This window comes from Protomyctophum parallelum (assembly GCF_964188405.1).
Source record: "Protomyctophum parallelum genome assembly, chromosome: 2".
Lineage (NCBI taxonomy): Eukaryota > Metazoa > Chordata > Actinopteri > Myctophiformes > Myctophidae > Protomyctophum > Protomyctophum parallelum.
This window is the reverse complement of record NC_139699.1, coordinates 45,030,298-45,054,297: the sequence shown is the minus strand read 5'-3', so window position 1 is coordinate 45,054,297 and position 24,000 is coordinate 45,030,298. Positions and strand designations below refer to the sequence as shown.

Genomic DNA, 24,000 nt, shown 5'->3' with positions numbered 1-24,000 from the left:
AAAATATGTTGTTCCAGGGACCCCCAGAAGCAAAGATTTGAGTTAAAAACGCTCACTCTGAAAAATAGCAGACCTACAAGTTCATAGCGCGCCACCAAGCTTGTAGATCTGCTATTTTTCAATAGCTAAATTAAAAAAAAGTAGTTAAGAGTTAGAGCCCGGGATGCAATTATTGAGTAATTGAAAGACACACAGTGTTGGGACAATATCCACCCAAAACTAAAACATACAACCTCAGAAATAGCTTTACATGGATGGAGATGCAGTTCTTACCAGCTCATGTCAACGATTTAGTTAACATTGTGTGCATTTTTATTGTCTTGTGGCTAGAGATGCAACGAAACTGATTTTTCAATTCCGATCCGATCCGATATATTAATTTTGAAATTTCCCGATATCCGATATTTGCCGATCCGATATTTTTCTGTAGGCTACATAGCAAAACAAATAAATACAAAAAAATTCAAAGAGGGGATGTTTATGGTTAAGTGTTTAACCTGTAAAAATAAGAATATGAACTGTTTAACCTGGAGGGAATGGCAACCTGTGAATTAATACTATGGATTATTATGTACAAAGGTAATTTTTTACCCCTAAAGTGATGCCTGCATGTAACCTGTTAATTCATTCTATGGTTTATTATTATTAATAATAATAATAGTAATTATTATTATTGCTATATACACATGGTACCTTTTTACCCCTAATGCGATGCCGGGAAGCAGCTGCGCTATCATGAGACAAAAGCCTTGAGCCTTACCGACAGAATTTGGGGAGAAAAATAATACCTCAGGACGTTTGTTTTGGCGCTGGTGTTGTGTTAATGCTACTTTAGTTTGCAAACTCTGTCTTTGTCTTAAGAATTGCACTACACTTACAATCGGAATCAGTGTTTGAGCTTCTGACAACAATGTCATGGTTTGATAACCAATTATATAAAGACGGATTTAACCACGACGACGACGCGTGCTTATTATTCATCATCATCATCATCATCATCGTCACAGCAGCATTTTTTTCAATGGCAATAATAAAGTTACAAAGATTGAATCACATAGCGCTAAACAGCACGTGTGTGCAGTAAATATATAGCAGAAGAATGGATTACAAGAGCAATCTCATCAACAATGTCAGAACGCAGCTAGATGATCAGGCTCCACCACACAACTGAACTGCGAAAGTACTTGACTGATCCGTGCGACGACGGGTAAACGTTATACTTTTAATACTGTTAAGTCTGTAAGTGATGGCCCAGGCCGTAGCGTAACGGTCTGGGCACCGGACTGGTGATCCAGTCGCGGTGTGCCGCGGGTTCGACTCCCGGACCCGACACGGCCTTTACCGCATGTCATCCCCCCATCTCTCTCCCGTTTCCTGTCAGCCTACTTTCTATCCCTTAAAAAATCAATAAAGGCGTAAGCCGCAAAAAAATATCTAAAAAAAAAAAAAAAAAAAAAAAAAAGTCTGTAAGTGATTCCATTCTCTTGCATATTGCACCTTAGTGGGGCTTTTTTCTATAGTCTCTGTTTGCAGTCTGTACATACTGGAGGTTGGATTCGCTCACTGCACTGTCTGTGCAGGACGGACTGTAAACATTAAACACGTGGCCCCCTCCTGTATCGGAGCGTGTATCGGTGGCATCAAATCCGATCTCCGATACATTAATTAAGCTGGATCGGAGGCCGATACCGATATAATATCGGATCGGTTGCATCTCTACTTGTGGCGACTTCCAACTCCTTTTACAATTTATTGTGGACCCTGACTAATCTAGCTGAATACCCAGGATGTACAATGAGGTGAGTGTGTACCTGGTCCCAGAGGGCTGCAGTACTGGGTGAGTTCGTGATAGGGATGCCAGAAAGTGACCATCAGCCAAATCGAATAATCGACAGCTCTGCCGATTAATAATCGATTAATTGACACCCCCCCCCCCCCCGAATATCAGATAAAACTTTTAAGATTTGATATTATGCACATGCCATGGTCACATAACCATTAGTGCATGCTTTGATGGTTACAGTTTTATAATCAGTTTTGATGAGTAAACCTTTGTGGAGATCTTCTCAGTTCTTATTGTATGCTATAGTTACTGCCATTCAGGATGGACAATGAAATCCATTTGGATTTGGGGAGAAGTAGTTTCATAAGGGGTATGAAGTAGCCTACTTGATATAAAGAGAACATGTTCAGTTCACTAGTCTACACTCTACTCTACACCTGCCTTCATTTCATCTGATTGTCTGTCTGGCAGGCACTTAACAAGCGATCGTTAACTGTGTCTGTTAGAGAGAGGGGCAGAGAAGAGTGGCTTTGCTCAACTTGATTTATACTTATATTCTCCACTCTGATGAAGGTACATGTTCGATATATCATGCAGCCTTACTGATTAGCCTATATTTTGGCTATTTAGATTTTCGATTATGAAATATTAAAATCGATTTGGGAGACTCCGACGATTAATCGGAAAATGAATGAATCGGTGGCATCCCTAGTTGGTGATGGGTGTGTGAGTGTGTATACCTGGTCCCAGAGAGCTGCAGTACTGGGTGAGTTCATGGGCCAGACCGGAGGACAGCTGCTGGTGGATGACTCCCAGTCCCTCACTGGGAGAGAATATACTCTCTGCCAACGCTCGACACTGGTGTTTACCTATGGCACGCGCACACATGCACACGCGCACGCACACGCACACGCACACGCACACACACACACACACACACACACACACACACACACACACACACACACACACAACACACAACACACAACACACACACACACACACACACACACACACACACACACACACACACACACATGCCATTATTTAGACAAACAAACCATATTGGGCCATTATTCATTATTGCCTCCGCCAGGTCGGACAACCGAAGGCCAGAGACTACTATGGGCTCCAATTTCGTCGAATCTTTCTAAATACACTGTTTTGGGATTTAGCAGTGGGGAAAGGGGTGTTCCCCCCACTAAAGTTGGTATTTTGGTTACCTGTCTAAATCCCTAAAACACCTCCGTTACCCGTTATATTATGCATAGGTGTGGTTTGGGTGTTACAATAATTTAGTCTTTCTAGTCTAGCTAGTTGTTCTAAACATGCTCTTGGTCACACTGTTAATTCTGTTATAGACGTGCTGAGGATTGGGTGTGTTACACAGACAGAAACTGACCAGATACGTGGATTTTGTTTGATTTCTTCATGAAATTACTGAAAATAATCATTGAATTTTGTAATATTTCCTACATTGGTGACTATAATCTATAATCTATTAGATTATAGATTATATAATCCTTCATCCTGATCTTGAGGCCTACTAAAAAAAATCAACTACGGTAGTCAACTAGTACAAACAAGGTCGACTAGAAGTGGATTTACTAGTTGAATAGTCGACTAGTTGCTTAACCCATTTTGAGCGGGAACTTTTAAACATTGTTATAATTTAGCTATTAAAAAATAGCAGATCTACAAGCTTGTAGCGCGTCACTCGGTGGCGCGCTACGAGCTTGTAGTTCTGCTATTTTTGAAAAATCTTGAAAATGTGGCCCAAATGTTTGAATATATTCTTTCAGAGCAAACATTATTAACTCAAATCTTTGCTTCTGGGAGGTCCCTGGAGCAACATAATTTCAGATGGGGGTCGGTGGAACAAATACATATATTTTTGGGGGTCCTTGACATGACAATGTTTGAGAACCACTGATATAGAAATATGAGGTTTTTCAGAAAAAATATATTTTTTAAAATTTCGACGTCAGGCCTAAATGGGTTAACCCATTTTGGGGCTGGAACCCGTTTTGGTGTTAGCATTACGTTATGCTTTAGCTATTGAAAAATAGCAGATCTACAAGCTCATAGCGCGCCACTTACGAGCTTGTAGGTCTGCTATTTTTGAAAAATCAAAGACACTTTTAGAATCTGATCTCAGGTCAGAATGGGTTAATAATGAAACTGTCAGGATGTAGAAGATTTTTTTTTAGAATCTGATCTCAGGTCAGAATGGTAGGGCTGGGCGATATGACAAAATCTCATATCACGATATAGAATTTATTTTATCACGATAACGATATACTCACGATATAGCATATTTTTTACGATACCTATTTTTTTATCTAAAAGAATTGATTTTTGTTCAGGTCGAGTACTTTACTGTACTTGGGCTGTACTGTACTGTACTGTACTGTACTGTACTGTACTGTACTGTACTGTACTGTACTGTACTGTACTGTACTGTACTGTACAAGCTCTCCTCCCTGGCCTCTGTCTGTGTTAGGCTGCACAACAGTGACACTTGGTGGTGACAATAGTTATGCTATTTCTGTGCTCGGATACAGGGACACACATAGCTGTCTATAATGGTTGCGCCACTCAAAAAACAATTAAATTCACATTATCCAGTCTACTTATATGAATATAATACTGATGCCCTTCCCATGCACAGACAGGCCCAAAGCAAGTACAAAAATATTACAAAATAAAATGTATATAATAATAATTAGAGGCTGAACTCAATTGTTCAGCCTCTGTAGACATTTTTAAAGCACAGCTCAAGACCCACTTCTACAACATTGCTTTTAATTGATCTTTTATTTTTTGTTATTCATGTCCTCACTGTATTGCATCACTGCTTGTTTTTTAATGTCGTTGCCTTGCTTTTCTTTTTTTCTCCATTGCTCTGTAAAGCACTTTGAGAGCTGCATTTCATGTCATGAAAGGTGCTATACAAATAAAGTTTTATTAGTATTATTAATAATTATTATTATTATGACAATTAAAAAGAAAAAAGAAAGAAATAAGACGTTGCCATTCATACACAGAAGTACTGTGTCTGCATTAAATTGGCTTAAGGAAAAAATAAATATCTCATGTCACAGTTTGTCACTACAGTTGTTTCAGTTCATTTAAGCTCTGTATAGGGAATCAACATGTTCTGTTGTAGTTATAGTTTAGTTTGTTAAAGACGTTGGGCAGCTTAACGATGTTTAATTGACTACAGGCGATAGAGTGAGAGAGAGTGAGAGAGAACGCGATCTTGTGGGACGAGTGGGGCTTTTTCTTTTCCTTTTTTTTTGATGATCACAACAAAGTCAGCGTCTTGTGTTGTTGTTGTAAGCTGTTGCTGAATTAAGGACTTTTCAAATGGAATAATTTATTTGGAACAATAAAACAAGACAGACACGCAGCAGGACTGCACAGGTAAGAGGAACGTCTTCGTCTTGGAAGAAGTTTGCAGTGCACCCGACGACGGACAAGCTTATTGTTCAACTGTGTAAAACATGCGTGGCTCACGCAATTTATCAATTTGACCCAACATGAAACCTGCATTTATAACAGTGAATGACCGGTTACTTTAGGGCGCGTTCGGAAATAGCGCACTAGGCGCACTGTGCAATGCAAACTGATAGATGAGTTCGCTCCGGTGTGGTATTTCCGAACGTGCCCCTTACACCGCTCTGAATCTCGTCAGCCATCATCTCCCTTCATGTAATCAAAACCACTTCCATATCCATACAATGGAAGACGTTGCCCCTCTTTTAGGTGCAAGCACCACCTCGGCTTGTGTTGTGGTCGTGTTGGCCTTAGAGTATATAATAGAGAAGACATCCGAAAGGTGTTGGCTCACTGTTTTCAGTGCGCGCGGTGGGCTGCTGGGCATGCCGTATATAAGCGCTGTGACGTAAAATACTGCCGTAAAGCGAAACGGCGATATAAGCGATATAGCTTTTTTTTCGTGATAGACATTTTCTATCGAAAATACGATATATATCGTCATATCGCCCAGCCCTACAGAATGGGTTAATAATGAAACTGTCAGGATGTAGAAGACATTTTTTTTAGAATCTGATCTCAGGTCAGAATGGGTTAATAATGAAACTGTCAGGAGGTAGAAGACATTTTTTTAGAATCTGATCTCAGGTCAGAATGGGCCTCAAAGCCCTATATATATATAGAAACTAACCCGTGACCACCACACAGGACTGCGTGTCCTGGCCCGGCAGGCCCGTGCAGATGACCACCACGTAGTTGGTGCTGGCCAGCCGCCCGTCCATCAGCCTGCCCAGCGTCTGACCCAGCCCCTGGGCCAGCGTGGAGCCGCCCTGCTCCCCCAGGACCACCACGCCCTCGCCGCAGGACGACGCGGCCAGCTGGGCCAGCCAGGGCAGCTGGCTGGGGGTCAGCTGGCTGGTGGGGGACGTCAGCGCCCCCTGCTGCAGGCCCGTGGGATGCAGAAGAGGCATATGCTGCTGCTGTTGCTTCGGAAGGCCTGGCAGGCTGGACGGGATCTGGAGGAAGAACCAGGAGAGAAGGAGAAGAAGGGGTTTCGTTTGATCCATTAGTACAGTGCGGTTTTCAGCCTTCTTTTTTTTTAAATAATTTTTATCCCACGATTTTGTAACTAATTTTTCACCCCTGTGTCAATCATCTAATATGATCCTGGGCTCTACACACCCTCTGCCAACCTATAGTCCCCCATATATGGGGGACAAGGGGAGAGAAACGGACTTGAACTCATGCTTCCTTCATGCCTGAGTGTCCAAGTTGCTCCTTTTACACCTGACAGGGGGGGAGTTTCCCTGGTTGGACGTAGCGCGTGCACGTTATTCCAACCAGTTCCTTTCCCCTCCGTCAGGCGCCCCGGCTGGCCAGGGGGAGGTGGTTTAGAGACCAGGATTACTGCATGTTTTTTGTGAGGGTACCTACCCTAGGGGACACGGGGAGAAAATGCAAACTCCACACAGAAAGGCCCTTTCGTCAACCCCGCCTCGGGTATGGGCATTTCAGCCTTTTTCATATCCAAGGCCCATTATTTATTTCTGCATTTGAGCCACGACGGACCACCATTTGATTGAGTTTTAGTCTCTCAGACCCAAAACTGTGAGAATGCTTTGTTGTCGTCGGATTGGATTGTGTCCACAATTCCATGCTGTATTGATGTTGGTAGTTCATACCATATAGGAGAGATAACAGTCGATCAAAACGACAATTATTCTACATTCTCTAATTGTTTCTATTAAATTAAGTAATGCAGTATGTTTAACAATAATTTGACTCTTGGTCCATTTTGGGGGAGGGGGGTGGGGTCCGCAGATGGCAGTGAAGTTTAAGGAAATTATGACCGCATATCCGATCTCCGATTATTTGCTGGGTCATATCTGCCGATACTGATTCTGCTTAATATGCTAAACCCGCTATTTGTTTCATGTGTTTAATTTGTAGTTTTTTAATAATTAACCCATTCTGGACAGGAACCCCTTTTGGTGTTGAAAGTAGATGTTGAAAGTAGCTCTCAAGTCAAAAGAAAGTGTGGGCACCCCCTGCTTACGTCCTACGTCACGTCACCTCAAGCGTTTACAAGGCAAAGACACAGCGGCGCGCTCTCTTGCTCGACCAATGTCAAGGTCAAGGTCAAGGTAAAGACCAGTAAGGGCCGAGGCTTCAGCATTGGCCAGCCGTTCTGTGGGGGGGGGGGGCTTGGATCTCACTCACCTCCAGTGTTGTTTTCGTCGACTAAAACTAAGACGAAAAATGTTCGTCGACTACATTTTTTCACTGACTAAAACAAAATAAAAACAAAATAAAAACAAATCTATGATGACTAAAACTAAGACTAAATATACTGACCATTTCGTCAACAAATAAAAACTAGACTAAAATGACTAGTGGACAAGAGATCCAGTTTTATGCTGGGTTGCATGCTGAAAATAGCAGATCTACAAACTAGCAGATTGTAGATCTGCTATTTTCAGCATGCAACCAAAGTGTAAAATATGTCATTACAACGACATCAAGGCCTGTCAAAACACATTTTAGTCGACTAAATCAACTGTAGATTTAGTCGACTAAAATCGTATGACATTTAGTCGACTAAAACTAGACTAAACACTAGAACATTCCGGGTGACTAAAATGTGACTAAAAACTAAGGGAAAACTATTCAAGAGAAAACAACAGTGCTCACCTCCATGCCTCCGTAGTGCCTCCCAGCAGCAGCAGCAGCAGGGGTCTGAGGCTGCTGGTACTGTCTGATCTCACTCAGGTGAGACTCCCTCCAGGACCTCATGAAGATCTGCTCCAGGTCCTCGATCAGAGGGACCTGGTCTGGGCCTTGAACACCATATGTGAGAGAGAGAGAGAGAGAGAGAGAGAGAGAGAGATATCTGATTCGTTATTTTCGCTATTCTTGATTATTGTGGGCCTGTAACCTGTTTTCCTGCTGGGCTGTGACGTCGTGTGGGGCAATTCACCTTTAGCAAAGCCCCGCCCTCTCCCACTTAGACACCCCCAACTTGGACACTTTCCAGCCAGGCTCATTCATTAACCCATTAAACACTGGCTCATTCTTTGGAACCAGACCTTCAAAAATCTCTTCCAAATCCGTCAACGAGGCCCTGCCGTATGCACTGGAAAAATATGTGCGTGACATTTTTTTTTTTTTTAAACAATATTTCATCATATAGGGAAACTATAGACTAGAGGGTATATGCGCATCTGTTTGAAAATGTCTGTTTGAAATGTCTGTTTGAAAATTACAGTTTTCTGAAAAAGCTATGTTTCTATTGTCAGTCGTTCTTTGATTTTTCAAAAATATCAGACCTACAAGCTCTTAGCGCGCCACTCGGTGGCGCGCTATGAGCTTGTAGATCTGCTATTTTTAAATAGCTAAAGCATAACGTAATGCTAACACCAGAAGGGGTTAAAGTGAATGGCACATCGAGTGGCAAAGCAACAGGCAAAGTGAGTTTAACATTGTGTAATGTTGTTTAATGCAATCAGATAGGACTTTTCTGTTTGGACGTATGGGTTGTCAAGGCCAGAAAGTATAGTTTTTTGACACTCAGTAGTTATGTTGTGCTTAGCTGTGATTGGACCATATGAGTTTGGGGAGGGGCTTAGCTATTGGTCAATAATTGCCACTCTTTATTCCCGCTGTATAGTCTGCCCCGTGTCATGTGACCAATAGGAAGACAGAGGGAGGGGGCTACTCGAGCCCACACTGTTTCTTCAGGAGCAGCATTTTAGAGCTTTTTTATTGACTGATGATTTATTCATGGCCGGATCGAGGTTGAAGCTCACCAGTGTTGTCTTTGGCTTTTTGGATTTTAGTTTTAGTCATAGTCTCTTGAATAGTTTTCATTTGGTTTTAGTCACATTTATGTTTTAGTGTTAGTTTAGTTTTTAGTGTTTAGTTTAGTTTTAGTCGAATAAATATCATATGATTTTAGTCGACTAAATCTACAGTCGATTTAGTCGACTAAAATGTATTTTGGTCGCAATGGCCTATTTTACACTTAGCGAAAATAGCGTTTCTACAAGCGCTTGAAGATCTGCTATTTTCAGCATGCAACTAATTGTAAAATGACTTATACTGGATACTCTTGTCTAGTTTATATTTGTTGACGAAATTGTAAGTATATTTAGTATTAGTTCTAGTCATCATAGCTTCGTTTTCATTTAGTTTCCATTTAGTTTTTTGTCAGTGAAAAAAAGGTAGTCAACGAACATTTTGTCGTCTTTTGGTGTTAGCATCATGTCATACTTTAGCTATTGAAAAATAGCAGATCTACAAGCTCATACGAGCTTGTAGGTCTGCTATTTTTTTTTATCGAAGAGCGACTGACATAGAAGACATTTTTAGAATCTGATCTCAGGTCAGAATGAAAACTGTCAGGATGTAGAAGACATTTTTAGAATCTGATCTCAGGTCAGAATGGGTTAAGTCGACGAAAACAACACTGACGCTCACCCAGCTGAACCAGGTAGTAGACGGTGAGCAGGATCTGCATCTCGGTGGACAGCGGCTGGATGGGGGCGGGGCCGTAGTGCTGGTAGACCCGGGGCAGAGTCTGGGAGCTGAGGTAGCAGCTCTGCAGCAGAGAGCTCACCAGCACCGCACCGCTGTTACCGGTCAGCTGGGGCAGGGGACCATGGCCTGCATGGAGGGAGAGAGAGAGAGAGAGAGAGAGAGAGAGAGAGAGAGACATCTGAATTATTTTATCTGGATCCACACAGAAAGCGCAATCAGAAGAAGAAGGTTACATTACGGCCAAATCACATACAACTGCTGCACACGCTTATTATCCCATTTAGACCTGGCGTGCGTGCGTGTGTGCGTTTCACAATAGTTATCTCAAAATGAGATTTAGTTCCCATTTTCCCGCTTCTTTTTTTGAAGAAGAGAGGATAAGACGGATGGAGGAAAGGAGAGAAGGAAAGGAGGCACAGGTGGAATGGTGGAGGAAAGGAGAGAAGGAAAGGAGGCACAGGTGGAAGGGTGGAGGAAAGGATGAGTGAATGTCGGAGAGCCTTAGGCATTAATTGCTTTGACCTTCGACCTATGAGTAAAAGAGATCGGGAGGGTCCATCTGTTGGGTTTCCCACAGGGGATCGAACTCACGGTACAGGTGGGACAGACAGACAGACAGACAGACAGACAGACAGACAGACAGACAGACAGACAGACAGACAGACATACAGACAGACATACAGACAGACAGAGTCTAGACTGACCTTTGAAGATGACAGGCTGTAATCTGCAGGTGTGCAGCAGATTATCAGGCACTGATACAGACTGCCCTGACGTTAAGGACCCCAACGGGGCGGCGGCATCTGGATTGAAAAAAATAATAAAACAATAAACGTGAATAATACTATTACTAATTATACTACTAATAATGTGTGATATTCAACTTTGGTCTGCTGACCAAATAGGGACCCAGTCGAGCTTTCTTGTGGCCCATGGACTACATTCTATATTCCAATTTAAAAATAAATGTATCACAAGTGACATTTTAAAGACCTTTTCCTAGTACAAATAAAACGGACAGAATTGTTGCCTACCTCTACTACTTCTTACTATTTTCAGAATAATGTGGCTTTCAAAGTGTTTTTTTTTTGTAGCTGTGTCACCATAGACTGTAAAAAATATGGACAAAGCGTTCGCCGGGTCTAACATGGAAGTAAAATGAAGCCTGTTATTCCTGCACTGTAAGTCGCCATCTTTCTAGATCCGTTTGGTACCAGCTGGCCATTGGCTGGCTCCGTTTTGGACCAGCTGGCCATTGGCTGCCCAGACAACGAGGCGGGACTTCCCCCGTTCTTCTCCGTTGGTTTTTATTTTGACTCGAGTGGGAGGGGAATCCCGATCATAGACTGTAACGGTAGCCACGCCCCTCAGAACAAACGCGATGTTTTTTTTTCTTTATGGTCATTTTTTTAATTAATGGGACCATAATTTTCCAAAAAGAATATTATGACATTAGAAATGAGACTTTAAACTAGTGACTGGAAGAAGAAAGTATTCATGACCATGTTTATTAAGGTAATACAGTCTAGGTGAAGTTGGGCCAAAATACATGGGCCTCTATGGAGCTATGGGGCTTTTTGGGTCCGGTCCAGCGCCACAACAGGCCATTATATGAACTACCGATTTCAAATGAGGCTTCACGAAATATCTGGCTGACTGCCCCCCTGTGTGTCACTTGGCAACATCGCTACGCATGGACAGAAAAGAGCACAACAGATGAGTTCTGAGTGCAGTTCTGAGTTCTGAGTGCAGTTCTGAGTTCTGAGTGCAGTTCTGAGTTCTGAGTGCAGTTCTGAGTTCTGAGTGCAGTTCGTCCATTATTAGTACAAACCATATTCATAACTATGTCTGGGTCTTGAGTGCATAGGATGTTGCCCATCTTTCATCTTCTCCATCTTCAAAACATAATAGAATTCCATGCTAGAAGGCTTGCTTACCTTATTTTGTGCAAAAGTGCTATTTCCCCTAATATAAAAGCCCTCAATGGGGGTTGGGTTTTTGTGCTAATTCGCTTATTTCCATCAAAATAAGTAGTAACGTGGGGAGGGGATTCTAGTTACATTATGAAGAGAGGATATATACAAAAAAAGATTTTTGACCGATGGAAATAAGCAAATTAGCACAACACCCCATTTAATTCAATGCATTGAGGGCTTATATTAGGGGAAATAGCCAATAATGTGCTTTTGCACAAACTAACACCTGGACCTCTTTGGTGGGGACATAACACAAGTACAAAAAAAGGTAAGAAAGACTTCTAGCATGGAATTCTCATATCATCCGGGTGCTCAAAACAAAAACCTTTGTCATTCAAAATGAAAGAATGAATCTCTCTTCCTCTTACCTGCTCTCCCTCCGTTAGGCACAGCTGAGGATGATGACGATGATGACGCTGCAGCTGCTGCTACCGAGGACGCTGACGATGACGCCGATGTGGACGGCGGAGTCTTCACGTTGTTGTCGGAGGACTCGGGGGACCAGCCTTTGTGTCGCTTTTTAGGGGGTCCGTTACCGGCATGGGACCCTGTATAGGACATTCACAAAACACCACGTTTAGAACACTGTGTTCTTCTCATCCTTTATTATATATAATGTCAAGGACCCCTGCAGTTTGATGTGTATCAGGCCACGCACGGACTCCCATTTGAACAATTCTTCATCTTTGGGACCCCGATCTACACCGTCAAATCCTCAGTTTGAATTTAACTCCGACTGAGAGAGTACAAATCAAACCATTCATACACTCAGAAACATTATGGTTTTACAATACTTTGGTTTGACATTGTGTCTATGACAGGTACAGTATTATGTGACCAGATTTGACTGAGAGACTGCCATCGCGCAAATTACAGCTTTTCACCAGAGGAGAACAACTTTTTTCCCCCCAAAAATGAGTTAATATCACAGGCAGCCTCTTCACATACTAAAGCATGTCTGAAATAAGTGTCAGAGCTGAAATCGACATGTAAATAAATGCTTAAACATGTGGCAGGTGTAATCTTAGAGACCACAGAAGCGAACCTTTCAAGCCTGTTTTCTCAACTCGCTGTTTCTCTGCAAGACATTACTCTATAGGCCATATCTCCAAAACTGGTGTGACAATATGTCAATTTGAAGCTATGATTCGCTGCTTTCATATGACATGAAAAAAACGACAATTGAAAAAAATCCAATGGCAGTCCCTCAGTCAAATTTAGTCTGTGTGACTGTACTTTCTTTATCTCCAGAACCGTTCACGCCATCCACTTCACACTTTGCGGGTGTAGTGCTGAGGATCAAAGGAAGCGCGGTGTTGAGGTGTGAAGTCGATCAGGTGAGCGGTTCGCCGAACGGGTACTGCACTCCCTTTGTCATGTCGATTCTGAGTATTCTCAAAACCACAATGGCAATATCACTCAGACCTACACCTCATCGTACGTTAAATAGTGAAAATAGCATGCAAGCTCAGCCTGTTGGCTGACGAACTACCGGTTGAAGGTGGTTAATCAAACAGTTATTTTTCAGTTAAGTTTCTGATGTGCTCTTCAGTGTTGTATCGTGTTTTATGGTTGTTTTTTTGCTAAATATAGTGACACATTGTTTGCTTGACAGTCAGCAAGCAACACCGTCATGCCATGGAGTGTTTGAATTGAGCTTAAAGTCCCACATGTTAAAGAAAGACAGACAGACAGACAGACAGACAGATAGACAGACAGACAGACAGACAGACAGACAGACAGTTTTACAACCCTGCTTTATAGAGGTGACAGACAGGCCGAGAGACGTCGGAAGACAAGGACACAAAAAAAAGAGGAGGGCCGTTTTAGTGCCTGAAGTGTAAATGAAAGCAAGGACAACAGAGGACACACACACACACACGCACGCGCACACACACACTCACAGACACACACACACACACACACACACACACACACACACATCCTGCTCCTGCAGAGGCGATAGACAGGAGCTCTCCCTTTCAAGAGACATGCAGATAGGAGGGGGAGGGGGTAAATCACACGCACGCACACACACACACACACACACACACACACACACACACACACACACACACACACACACACACACACACATACTGTAAGCACACACACACACACACACACACACATGCTTCTGATATCCCACACACTCAAAACATCATGTGTCTTGGTGGTTAAATCCAACCCCCTAAAAAGCCCTAAATGTACAGAATTTAGGCAACACATGCACATTATTCTTTTCTGCCGGCTGGTCAGAGGCTTGAAGATTGCGTGTGCGTGTGTGTGTGTGCGAGCGTGTGTGCGCGCGTGCGTTTGCACGTACGGCTAGCGCAGGGTCTCCCAGGCCCCGAGTGGTTTAGGGGCGGCTGGGTGAGGGGCGGGGCAACATGGCTGCCGTTGGTCAGGGTGGGGGGTGCGTCGTCCATATGAGGGAGACCCATGGGGTCAACATGGGCGCCCGCTGCTGAGAATGACAGGAGGGAGGGAGGGAGAGAGAGAGAGAGAGAGAGAGAGAGAGACCGAGAGAGAGAGAGAGAGAGAGGAATGACAAGGTTTTACTATGTCTGTGACCACTAAAGCAGGTGACTTCACTTATTCACTAATTGCTTGTAAGTTGTGCAATTCAATGAAATCACCACCAGGGTATAGAGTTGCCCCACCTGTTCTTAATTATGTTCTGGAATGTAAATGTTCACAGTACGGGCTTAGTTTGATCTGTAAATAATTAGCTGCATTTTATTGCACTGTCGAAGAGTAGTTACTAGTTAGTTAGTTAGTTAGTTAGTTAGTAAGTAGACGCTTCGTAAGTCACACAAGATAACATCCACCCTGGATGACCCAATAAGCAGCCTTCAAAGTCCTAAACAAAAATGAATAATGAACAGACATGAATTAAGCCTTTTAGAACGTTTTGAAGATAGTTATCATGGGTTTTTGCCTTGGTCAACAGGTGTGTCTCTCCTGGCCTGACAGTACAGTACATTGTTAATCAATTGTTAACAATTATTTGTTTGCAGTGTAGCTTCAAATAAACACATTTTCTCATTCATAAAATGAGTTTGGTGTGAAATTAAAATTAAAGCTGTAAGTATGCCAGAATTAGACATATGGGGCTCCAGGCTTGCGCCTCCCTTATCCCTAAACATATTTGTCATTTTTTAAACTATTTTGGGTTAAGATATAGCTCTTGGTTCTAACTGTATTGGTGCAAGCAGTCCCCGACACAAGGAACCATTTATGTCTTTATTAAAGCCCTAGCATCCGTATTCTGGCATGACCATAACTAGAAAATTTGCAATTTAAAATTTGCGAATTAAATAAAATTAAAAAAGAGTGTGGTTGCCGCAGTGGCTTACATATGCCCCTCCCACAAATATTGAGGGGATTTAACCCCCGAAATTCATGTTTTTGCGACAAACGGTTACATTTCTCACATTTGCGGCGCCCCCTATGGATGAAAATGGAATTGCTTTTAGAACTTGGTTGATTGAACCACCCCGGACATCTGATTCAAATTTGGGATGGATTGGACATTCCGTTCGTGATTTGCGGCATTAATTGTGAAATGGGCCCCTCCCACTAACTTCGGACGACGATTACGGCCGAACGATACGCACTATCGAAGTTCCGCCGTTCGAGTTTTCATCGGAAAGGTCCAGAGATCACGTGTTCAGATTTTTGTGAGATTTGGAGAAAATACATTTTGCGAAAAGCAAAAAGTGTGTTTTGGACAAAATTCTAAATGGCCGAAATTCTATCATGGCGGAAATGGGCGTGGCCTATATGGGGAGATGCGTCATGACCCAAGGAATCCGGGTAAAATAATGTAGATTTTACGACCTACCGTTCAAGAGTTATAAGCCAAAAGGTAAAGTGGGCTGTTATAGCGCCACCATGAGGCCGACCGATAAAATTATAATTTTAATTAATTTTAGTGATAATTATGAATTTATCCTCCAAGTTTTGTAACTATAGTCCTCACAGTCTCAGAGGAAAAAATACTTGAATGTGAATTTTTGCATTTTCCCATTTTCAAATTTTAATTCACTAATAAATTCATATCAATTAAACTATACAACATTTCTCTTAGCAAAACACAAGCACACGATTCCCGATTCTTCCGGTCAATTTGACATATGGCTCAAGTGCGTACAGTCAAACTGTGGGACAAGTAGTGCGCCAAACTTTGTCTTACTCCAGTAGAATAATAAAGTGTTACAGTTACTAGAAAAATAGTGAGATCGGTTATATTTGGGCAAGATATTTAGTGTAGGAAAAAAAGCAGGAGGGTTTCCTAGTATACAGCCCTGGCGGAGTCCACATAAATAATGAGGTTAGGGTTTAAGTGGTTTCGCTGAGCACGAATGTTCTTTCTCAGCCCTGCTTCACTCTCACACGGATAACACTTCCCTGGGAACTGCACAGTAGTACAACCACATTCTTACACCGTGGAACAGTTGTGGGTAAACCCATTTCGACCGACCTGAGGACGATTCTACAAATGCCTTCTATCCCCATCTAAAAAATAGCAGACCTACAAGCTCATAGCGCGGCACGAGTGCCGCACTATGAGCTTGTAGATCTGCTATTTTTCAACAGCTAAAGTACAACATCATGCTTAAAACACCAAAAGGGGTTCCTGCCCAAAATGGGTTAAGTATGAGTGCCTTGCTCAAGGGGCACTTAGACTCAGGAACCCCTCAAAAATGAGATGACGCATCTGGAGCGGCTTATCCTCCAAATAAATTTCAAATAATAAGAGAATAGATAAAGTGCCCCTCGGGGCAGGTCAGGTTGTGGCCTCCTGGTGGCACTATAATAGGCCAATGTGAAAAGGGTGTCATTTCTTCTTACGCCTTGGAGGGCAATTAGATCCGATCCGATTAGAATTCACTAAATCCCACCACAAAAAGTGATTGCCAATCCAAATAGTTTAGCAACGGTTGCTATGCAGGTCAAGCTTTCTTCGCTGATTGGATGATTTGAGGCATTTTGTTCCAAAAATGTGTTGTGCAAAAATCCACCTGGTTGGTGGCGCTTGTGGCCAATGTGAAAAGGGTGGGATAATAAACTAGACTAGTACCGGTAAGTACTGAATGATTGAAACGGTATCTATACAGGTGTGTGTGTGTGTGTGTGTGTGTGTGTGTGTGTGTGTGTGTGTGTGTGTGTGTCCATGTGTCCGTGCGTGCCTGCGTGCGTCTGTGTAATAGATACCTGTATAGCTGCCTGGCGCGTGTGCAGGGTGAGCCGTCAGCCCCGTATTGGGTAGCGACTCGTCGGACGGCACATGACCTTCTGTGAGGCCCGAGCCCAACTGTCTCATCCTGCCATCTGACAACAGGGGAAGGAAAGCTTTGAGTGGCGTCACGATGGGAACCAGTTGTTAGTCTCTATACTGACACTCTACTGAGCAAATCACCACCAAAGGTCAGGGGTATACAATTAGAATGGATAGAAGATATCCATTCTAATTGTATATCCCTGCATGACCTCTCTGACTCTCTTGAGAAAATCACCACCAAAAGGTCTCTTCTATATCCAGTGTTGTTTTTGGCAGTAAAATTTCAATTTTAGTTTTAGTCATTCGTCTCTTTGAATAGCTTTCATTTAGTTTTAGTCACATTTTAGTCACCCGGAATGTTTTAGTGTTAGTCTACTTTTAGTCGACTGAATATCATAAGATTTTAGTCGACTAAATCTACAGTTGATTTAGTCGACAAAAAATTATTTTGGCAGGCCTTGATGCTGTCGCAATGACTGACTTTACACTTGCTGAAAATAGCCGATCTACAAGTTCACAACGCGTCGTGCTGCGACACGTTGTGAGCTTTTCTCGTGGCTATTTTCAGCATGCAACCAAGTGTAAAATGACTTATACTGGATCTCTTGTCCACTAGTCCCTTCCTAGCATTTTAGTCTAGTTTTTATTTGTTGACGAAATTGTCAATACATTTAGTCTTAGTTGTAGTCATCGTAGCTTAGTTTTCATTATGTTTTCCATTCAGTTTTCGTCAGTGGACAAAAGGTAGTCGATGGACTTAGTTTTAGTCGACGAAATCAACACTGCTTCTACATCCATTCTAATTGTATGTCCCTGACCTCTCTGTACACTCCTCCACACACTCTGACCTCTCCATGAATGAAGAGGAAGCCGTGGAAATAGGACAGCAGATGCCATCAGCCCATGGTGTATACCCATGATGCACCTGGGGATAGGGGGGGGGGGGTGTCTGTCCCAGAGCCATCTAATAGAAGAGTTACGACATTGAGGGGGCAAGAAACCGAGCGCTCGAACGCTGTTCATGCAGCCCTGAACTGAGACAAGCTGGAGTTGGAAATACATAGTTTTCAACGAGGGCGGCGCAAATAAGAGCTATTTTAGCCATGTGTGCAACATGACAACTGTTTTAAAGTATTGTACAGTATATAACAACTAAAGTCTCTGTAATGTTTATGTTGTACGATTACTACGAAACAATCTAAAGTAAAGGGATTTAAGATCATTAAAGCTGGGCTGTTGCCTTAGTCCAATGCATCTCTGCCTATACGTCCGGTCCCAGTTGGTTGTCCCCATTCTCAATAGAAGTCTATACAGTATGTAGGAGGAGAGCCGCCATTGGACTGAAGCCCCATGAAGTGAACGCAGTTTGCGTAACTCTTAAGGCTCTGGTCTGTCCTGACTGTCCGTTACAACCTTAGGGTTTTTAGCCCCAGGTATCTGACCTGTCTGTGCAATCTCCAGACCCTCACCTTTGAACCCTGCCCTGCCCAGGCCATCTGGTCAGACAGGTACACTGACATTATTCTCACTGACCCCTATAGCACTTTTCTGGCACTTTCTCAGCTCTTAACCACTTAATCACTATACTTAGCAGACCGTATTCACAAGTGCTCTATACTAGGCCCCCCGCACCTGTTTTCGCTCTACACTAAATATCTTCGCGTCACATCTATTAGCTTGTAGATCGGCTATTTTCGGCAAATGTGAATGAATAGGGGACGCTGGGTTTCTTAGCCCATTTAGACCTGAGGACGATTCTACAAATGTCTTTGTTTTCTATGTCAGTGGTCCTCAAACTATTTAATGTCGAGGACCCCCGGAATGATCTGTATTTGGCCACGGGAACCCCATCTGAAAAAATATGTTGTTCCAGCCTCCACGCTCCCTCCCTCTCTGAAATGATCTTGTACACAGATGTATTTGATTGTATAGTAGTCCATCTCTATAGAGTGTCGCAGTCCCGCCCCCTCGAGAGACCCGGAAAATAAATCCCCGTTCATTTTCCTCATAGACTTTTCAGAAAGTATTTATTTAAAGACGTTTACGCCGTGGACAAAGCCAACTCTTGCCGTGACCAAATCATGACAATAAACACAATGTTTTGGGCCAAACAAAGAATTAGAAAGTAGAAAAAAACGGCAGGTTACAACACTTTTTTTGTTGTTTTTCTTCTTTGTAACTATTTGTTTGGTCCACAATATTGTGTTTGTGGTCATGATTTGTCACGACTCGAGTTGGCTTCGTACGACGCTTAAAAAAATGTAAGCTTCCCCTAGGTAAACATCATGTCTTCAGTCATGTTCAAGTTACTGTAGTCAGTACTAGTCACTTCAGATCAGCACAGCTGTATTGTATTGTAGTATTGAATCGAGAATCATTTTGAATAGACAATCGTTTTGAATCTGGAAAGAAAATGCTTTCGGAAAAAAAAAATTTATCGTTTTTGGATTGAGAATAGAGTTGAATGGAATCGTTACCCCAAGAATCGGAATCGGAATCGAATCGCGGGACACCTAAAGATTCACAGAACCTCAGTCAGGACCTTACCGTTCCCTCTCCAGCAGATGGGGGCTCCTTTGACCAACAGGCCCTGGTTGCTTCTGTACAGATGGTATTTCAAGTGCTTCTGTTTCTTGGGCTGGGTGGTGAGCTTCAGGTTGATGTGGTTGGCAAAATCTGTGAAGTAACGGAAGCCCTTTTCTCCGCAGCCCATGCAGGTCCCCAAGAAGCCTGCCGGGCGCACACACACACACACACAAACACACGCTGGTTTTGCAAACTGTTGGGTTATCGGGACCGAGTGCCGCACTACGAGCTTGTAGATCTGCTATTTTTTTTGAAAAATATCGTTTTTAATCGTCCCTGGAACAACATATTTTGTTCAAATGGAACAACATATGAATTGGCCCGCGGAGGTCCGTGGGCCAATTACATACATTTCTGGGGGTCCTTGACATGGAAATGTTTGAGAACCACTGACATAGAAACATGGGTTTTTTCAGAAAACTGTCAGGATTTAGAAGACATTTGTAGACTCGTCCTCAGGTCGATGAACCTTCGGTATGTTCAGATTGGACAACAGTTGAGGAGGGGGCGGGGGGGCAGCACGCTGGAGGCTGGACTGACAGTAGTAGCATGCAGATTGTGGTTCGTTTATTCAATTCAACACTACTGTTTTCTTTTAGACAAAAAAATAGAATAATAAAAAAATAAAAAATAAACTATAAATTATAAAAATGTATTATAATATTATATATTATAATATTATAATATATAATATATATATATATATTATATTATATATATTAAAAAACATAGCCACTTGCACAAATGTGTTGACCTCATCACATTTGTGATGACGGCTATGGGCGGTTTTGGCCCAAGGAGTGTTTTTTTGTGCAAAACTATGATGAAAAAACCCCTGCTATTTAAAGAATGATGAAATGACGATTATTTTTGCCTCATACAGGTTGTTAATGGTATGGTCACATATTATGCTAATTACTCAAATTGCTCAACATTTAACTTTTAGCAAACAAGCTAAATGTCATCCATTAGGCCTATAGATAACATTTCTATCATAAAACTTTGGCCTGTAACGCCAAGGAACGACAGAGGAACCTATCCCACCGCTGCCACCAATGTAGCCTCGGTCGGCCGGGAGGCGCATATGTTACCAGTGGGCTGAGGAGCCGATAGGCAAGCAGCAACGCAGCACCCTGTTAGCCTACAATATTATTGCTTTCAGACTGCACAGTTCCATATTGGCTGTGAACAAAATAAGTGAAATGATTAATCAGTGGCCCCGACTTTCTTGAAGGTTTGTGGGAACGGTCCCACTGATTTTGTAGGCTGCCCTGAAGACAATGATTAACCTTTCGGTTGAAAAAGGGCAACAGTCAAGGTGACGATCAAGGTCAAGGTCAAAATGTACACAATGGTGCATATCTCAGGCACAGAGAGACCTATAAAAGATGAGGTTGGATGCCTGGCTTTCCTTGTGATGTCAGTCTAGAAATGACATTAAATGGTATTGAGCCTGAGTATTGGAGTCAGGCTGGCAAGGTGAAGTGATTACATGTTCGTATATGAATGAGAGGGTTATATGGGAGCCTTACTCACCAAAGACTACATTTACCCACAGCAGGGTAAGGTTCTTGCAGCAGTCTTGACTGCAAATGCAGCAATGGCGGGTATTCATTTGGGACCCTGAGCAGGGACCACCCCCACCAGGGCCACTGGGCAAGGTACCGTAATTTCCAGACTATAAGCCGCGACTTTTTACCCATGATTTGAACCCTGCGGCTTATACAACGGTGCGGCTAATCTACGTACATATTTGGGATTTTCCCTAAATTTGGCTGGTGCGGCTTATATTCAGGTGCGCCTTATAGTCCGGAAATTACGGGTAATTCTTGCAGGGCCCCCATAGCGTGCGTGTTTTTTTTACCTAAAGTACTGCACGACCCAATTTCCCCTGAGAGCCAAGGGCCCCTGAGAGCCAAGGGCCCCACTGGCTAATTTGTCCCTGACCCCTGAAAGATTCCTCCATTCTAAATAGTAACCTAACCTTTTGCTATCAACGGTTATGAAAAACATTCAAAATGGTCATCCTGTTCTGTTCCTGTACAACCAATAATAATAATTGTGTACATTTATTTTTAAATGGTTAACCGCTGAACCATCCCATCCCCTTAATGTGAACGTATGCTTGCGTGCGTGCGTCTCCTGTCTCACCGAGCAGGGCATTGCGTCCTCGCTCGTCGGGCAGGAACCGCTGGTCCACAGCACACACCAGCAGTGTGTCTGGGAGGCCGGGAGAGCGGGCCCCCACCAGCAGGAAGCCAGGGGGGACGTCCAGGGGGTCCGACACCAGGGAGGACAGACGCACGTCTCTGCCCGCCTGACAGAAGCCTGTGGGGGTCAGAGCAGGGCACATATGTTACCACGGTGGGACTGCTCAGCGCGTTCATTTAAAGGTATAGGCTACGTGATTTTCATTACTTGAAATAACAGTTAAGTGTTATGGGGAGGATGTGTGTGTGTGTGCGTGTGTGCGTGCGCGTACCATCGGTGGTGCAGCATCCATCAGGCGGAGTTTTCATCTGATAGGGCACCGGGGGGCTGTTAGACTCTGAGCCATCTTCATCATCCTCATCATCGTTCTCGATACGACCTGTGGAGACACACGCACGCACGCACGCACGCACGCACACACACACACACACACACACACACACACACACACACACACACACACACACACACACACACACGCACACGCACACGCACACACACACACACAGTTATCAAATAACGTAAGACATCTCGAAATGATTTTAAAAGCCTTCCTGTGATAATAAATCTCCAATAACTGAAACCACCATTAGAGAGGTTTGTGTGTGTGTGTGTGTGTGTGTGTGTGTGTGTGTGTGTGTGTGTGTGTGTGTGTGTGTGTGTGTGTGTGTGTGTGTGTGTGTGTGTGTGTGCGCGTGCGTGTGTGCGTGCGTGTCTCCAGCCAGCCCCACCTTCGTGTGCGGTCGGTTCCGAGTGCAGGTAGAGCTGGGAGAAGACGGGCCGCGGGACCACGGCGTTGGAGCGCAGCGACGCCTCGATGGAGTTGTGCAGAACCTCCTGGAAGCGGGTCGTCCTCAGCTGCCCAGCATAGGAGTTCCCCATTGGCCTCCTGGGAAGACAGGACAAACATTAGCCCAGAGTCCTGCGGATACCCGCGATACCCCGTGGGTTTATAAGTTAACGGGTACGGGCCGTTTTTGACCTTTTTTAATCAGTGGACCCGCACTGCGCAATGTTATGAACAGCAGCTGAGCTGGGGGTTTTCCAGCTCAGCTCCAGCTCCAGTGTTCTAAATCTTCGAAACGTCATTAACATGTATTTTCTTTGCAAAAAAGGTGAAGTTTCCCCTTAATTAATTCTGCAGTCAAACTGTTAAGGAGCTTCTTATCACCTGACGGGAGGGATTTTCCCCGGTATAGGACATAGATCGTGGAAGGAAGGAACACGTTATTCCAACCACTTCCTCTGTATTATATCTCGTTTGGGAATAAAATATGGACACGGGAACGTCTTGCCCTGACTTCTGGCACTAGAGGAAAGGACATGGGGGGGGGGGGGGTCACCACAATCAGAAAGGCTCAACGCCAGGGGTTCAATAAAGTGCACAGCAAATTCTTTGGCATGGAAAGAGATTAACAGAAAGTTACACCCAGGCACCCAGAGCTGCCCATATTATACCCTACTGGCCAAAGCTGGAACTGCAAGGACGTTCCCGGGACATTCCCGGAGGTGGACAGACGTTTAAGCAATATTACACGAGAGGGTGTGAGTTAACGTGATTATTGCCACGACAGTGATGCGGTAAGGAACGAGACGAAGCTGAGTTCCGCAAGCAATATCACGTTAAACAACACCCTCTCGTGAAATAATTGCAATTATACAACAGTTACCCTTAAAACTAAGAAAATCGCGGATGTTTTTTTTTTTTAATGACAGATGTAGTCACTACGACCACAAATGTCCCAAGAAACTAGCTAGCCTAGCCACCGAGTTTGCTAGCGCTCTGAGAGAACAGAACAGCTGAATTCTTTGTTTTGATTATAGGTGGTGAATGGTGCTGGTTTAACCCACGGCTAGAAGGCTGTTTCAACCAATCAGATTGCTTCCTCGAAACAACCTGTGGTATAATCAGTGACGTCATGTGGGTAATGTGCAACAACCCTGACCTCAAACTTGAGACTGCTCTTAACTTGCGCTCGCTCGACACAGTTATAATATTAGTATAATATATTAGTATAATATATTAGTAAATAATATTAGTACTTCCGGCAGTCTTCCGGGTCCACTAAGGACACTTTCTGATTGTGGTGACCCCCCCCCCCCCCCCCCCCCCATGTCCTTTC

The 24,000-nt window shown here is 43.4% G+C and overlaps 1 protein-coding gene across 1 annotated transcript in view; it reads right to left on the bottom strand.

The window, feature by feature from the left end:
• The window catches only part of greb1 (growth regulating estrogen receptor binding 1), a gene marked incomplete at its 3' end in the record, with an annotated part of 67,361 nt that overhangs the window by 29,932 nt on the left and 13,429 nt on the right, over window positions 1-24,000 (bottom strand). Inside the window, exons 2-13 of the mRNA XM_083759322.1 lie at window positions 22,609-22,766; window positions 22,149-22,256; window positions 21,818-21,994; window positions 19,628-19,810; window positions 17,014-17,130; window positions 14,120-14,257; window positions 12,162-12,341; window positions 10,522-10,620; window positions 9,758-9,943; window positions 7,973-8,118; window positions 5,973-6,297; window positions 2,524-2,652 (exon numbers count right to left, since the gene is read on the bottom strand). Of these exons, the coding sequence (XP_083615448.1) occupies window positions 2,524-2,652; window positions 5,973-6,297; window positions 7,973-8,118; window positions 9,758-9,943; window positions 10,522-10,620; window positions 12,162-12,341; window positions 14,120-14,257; window positions 17,014-17,130; window positions 19,628-19,810; window positions 21,818-21,994; window positions 22,149-22,256; window positions 22,609-22,759 (1,939 nt within the window). The 5' untranslated portion in view covers window positions 22,760-22,766. The remainder of the gene's footprint in view (window positions 1-2,523; window positions 2,653-5,972; window positions 6,298-7,972; window positions 8,119-9,757; window positions 9,944-10,521; window positions 10,621-12,161; window positions 12,342-14,119; window positions 14,258-17,013; window positions 17,131-19,627; window positions 19,811-21,817; window positions 21,995-22,148; window positions 22,257-22,608; window positions 22,767-24,000) is intronic.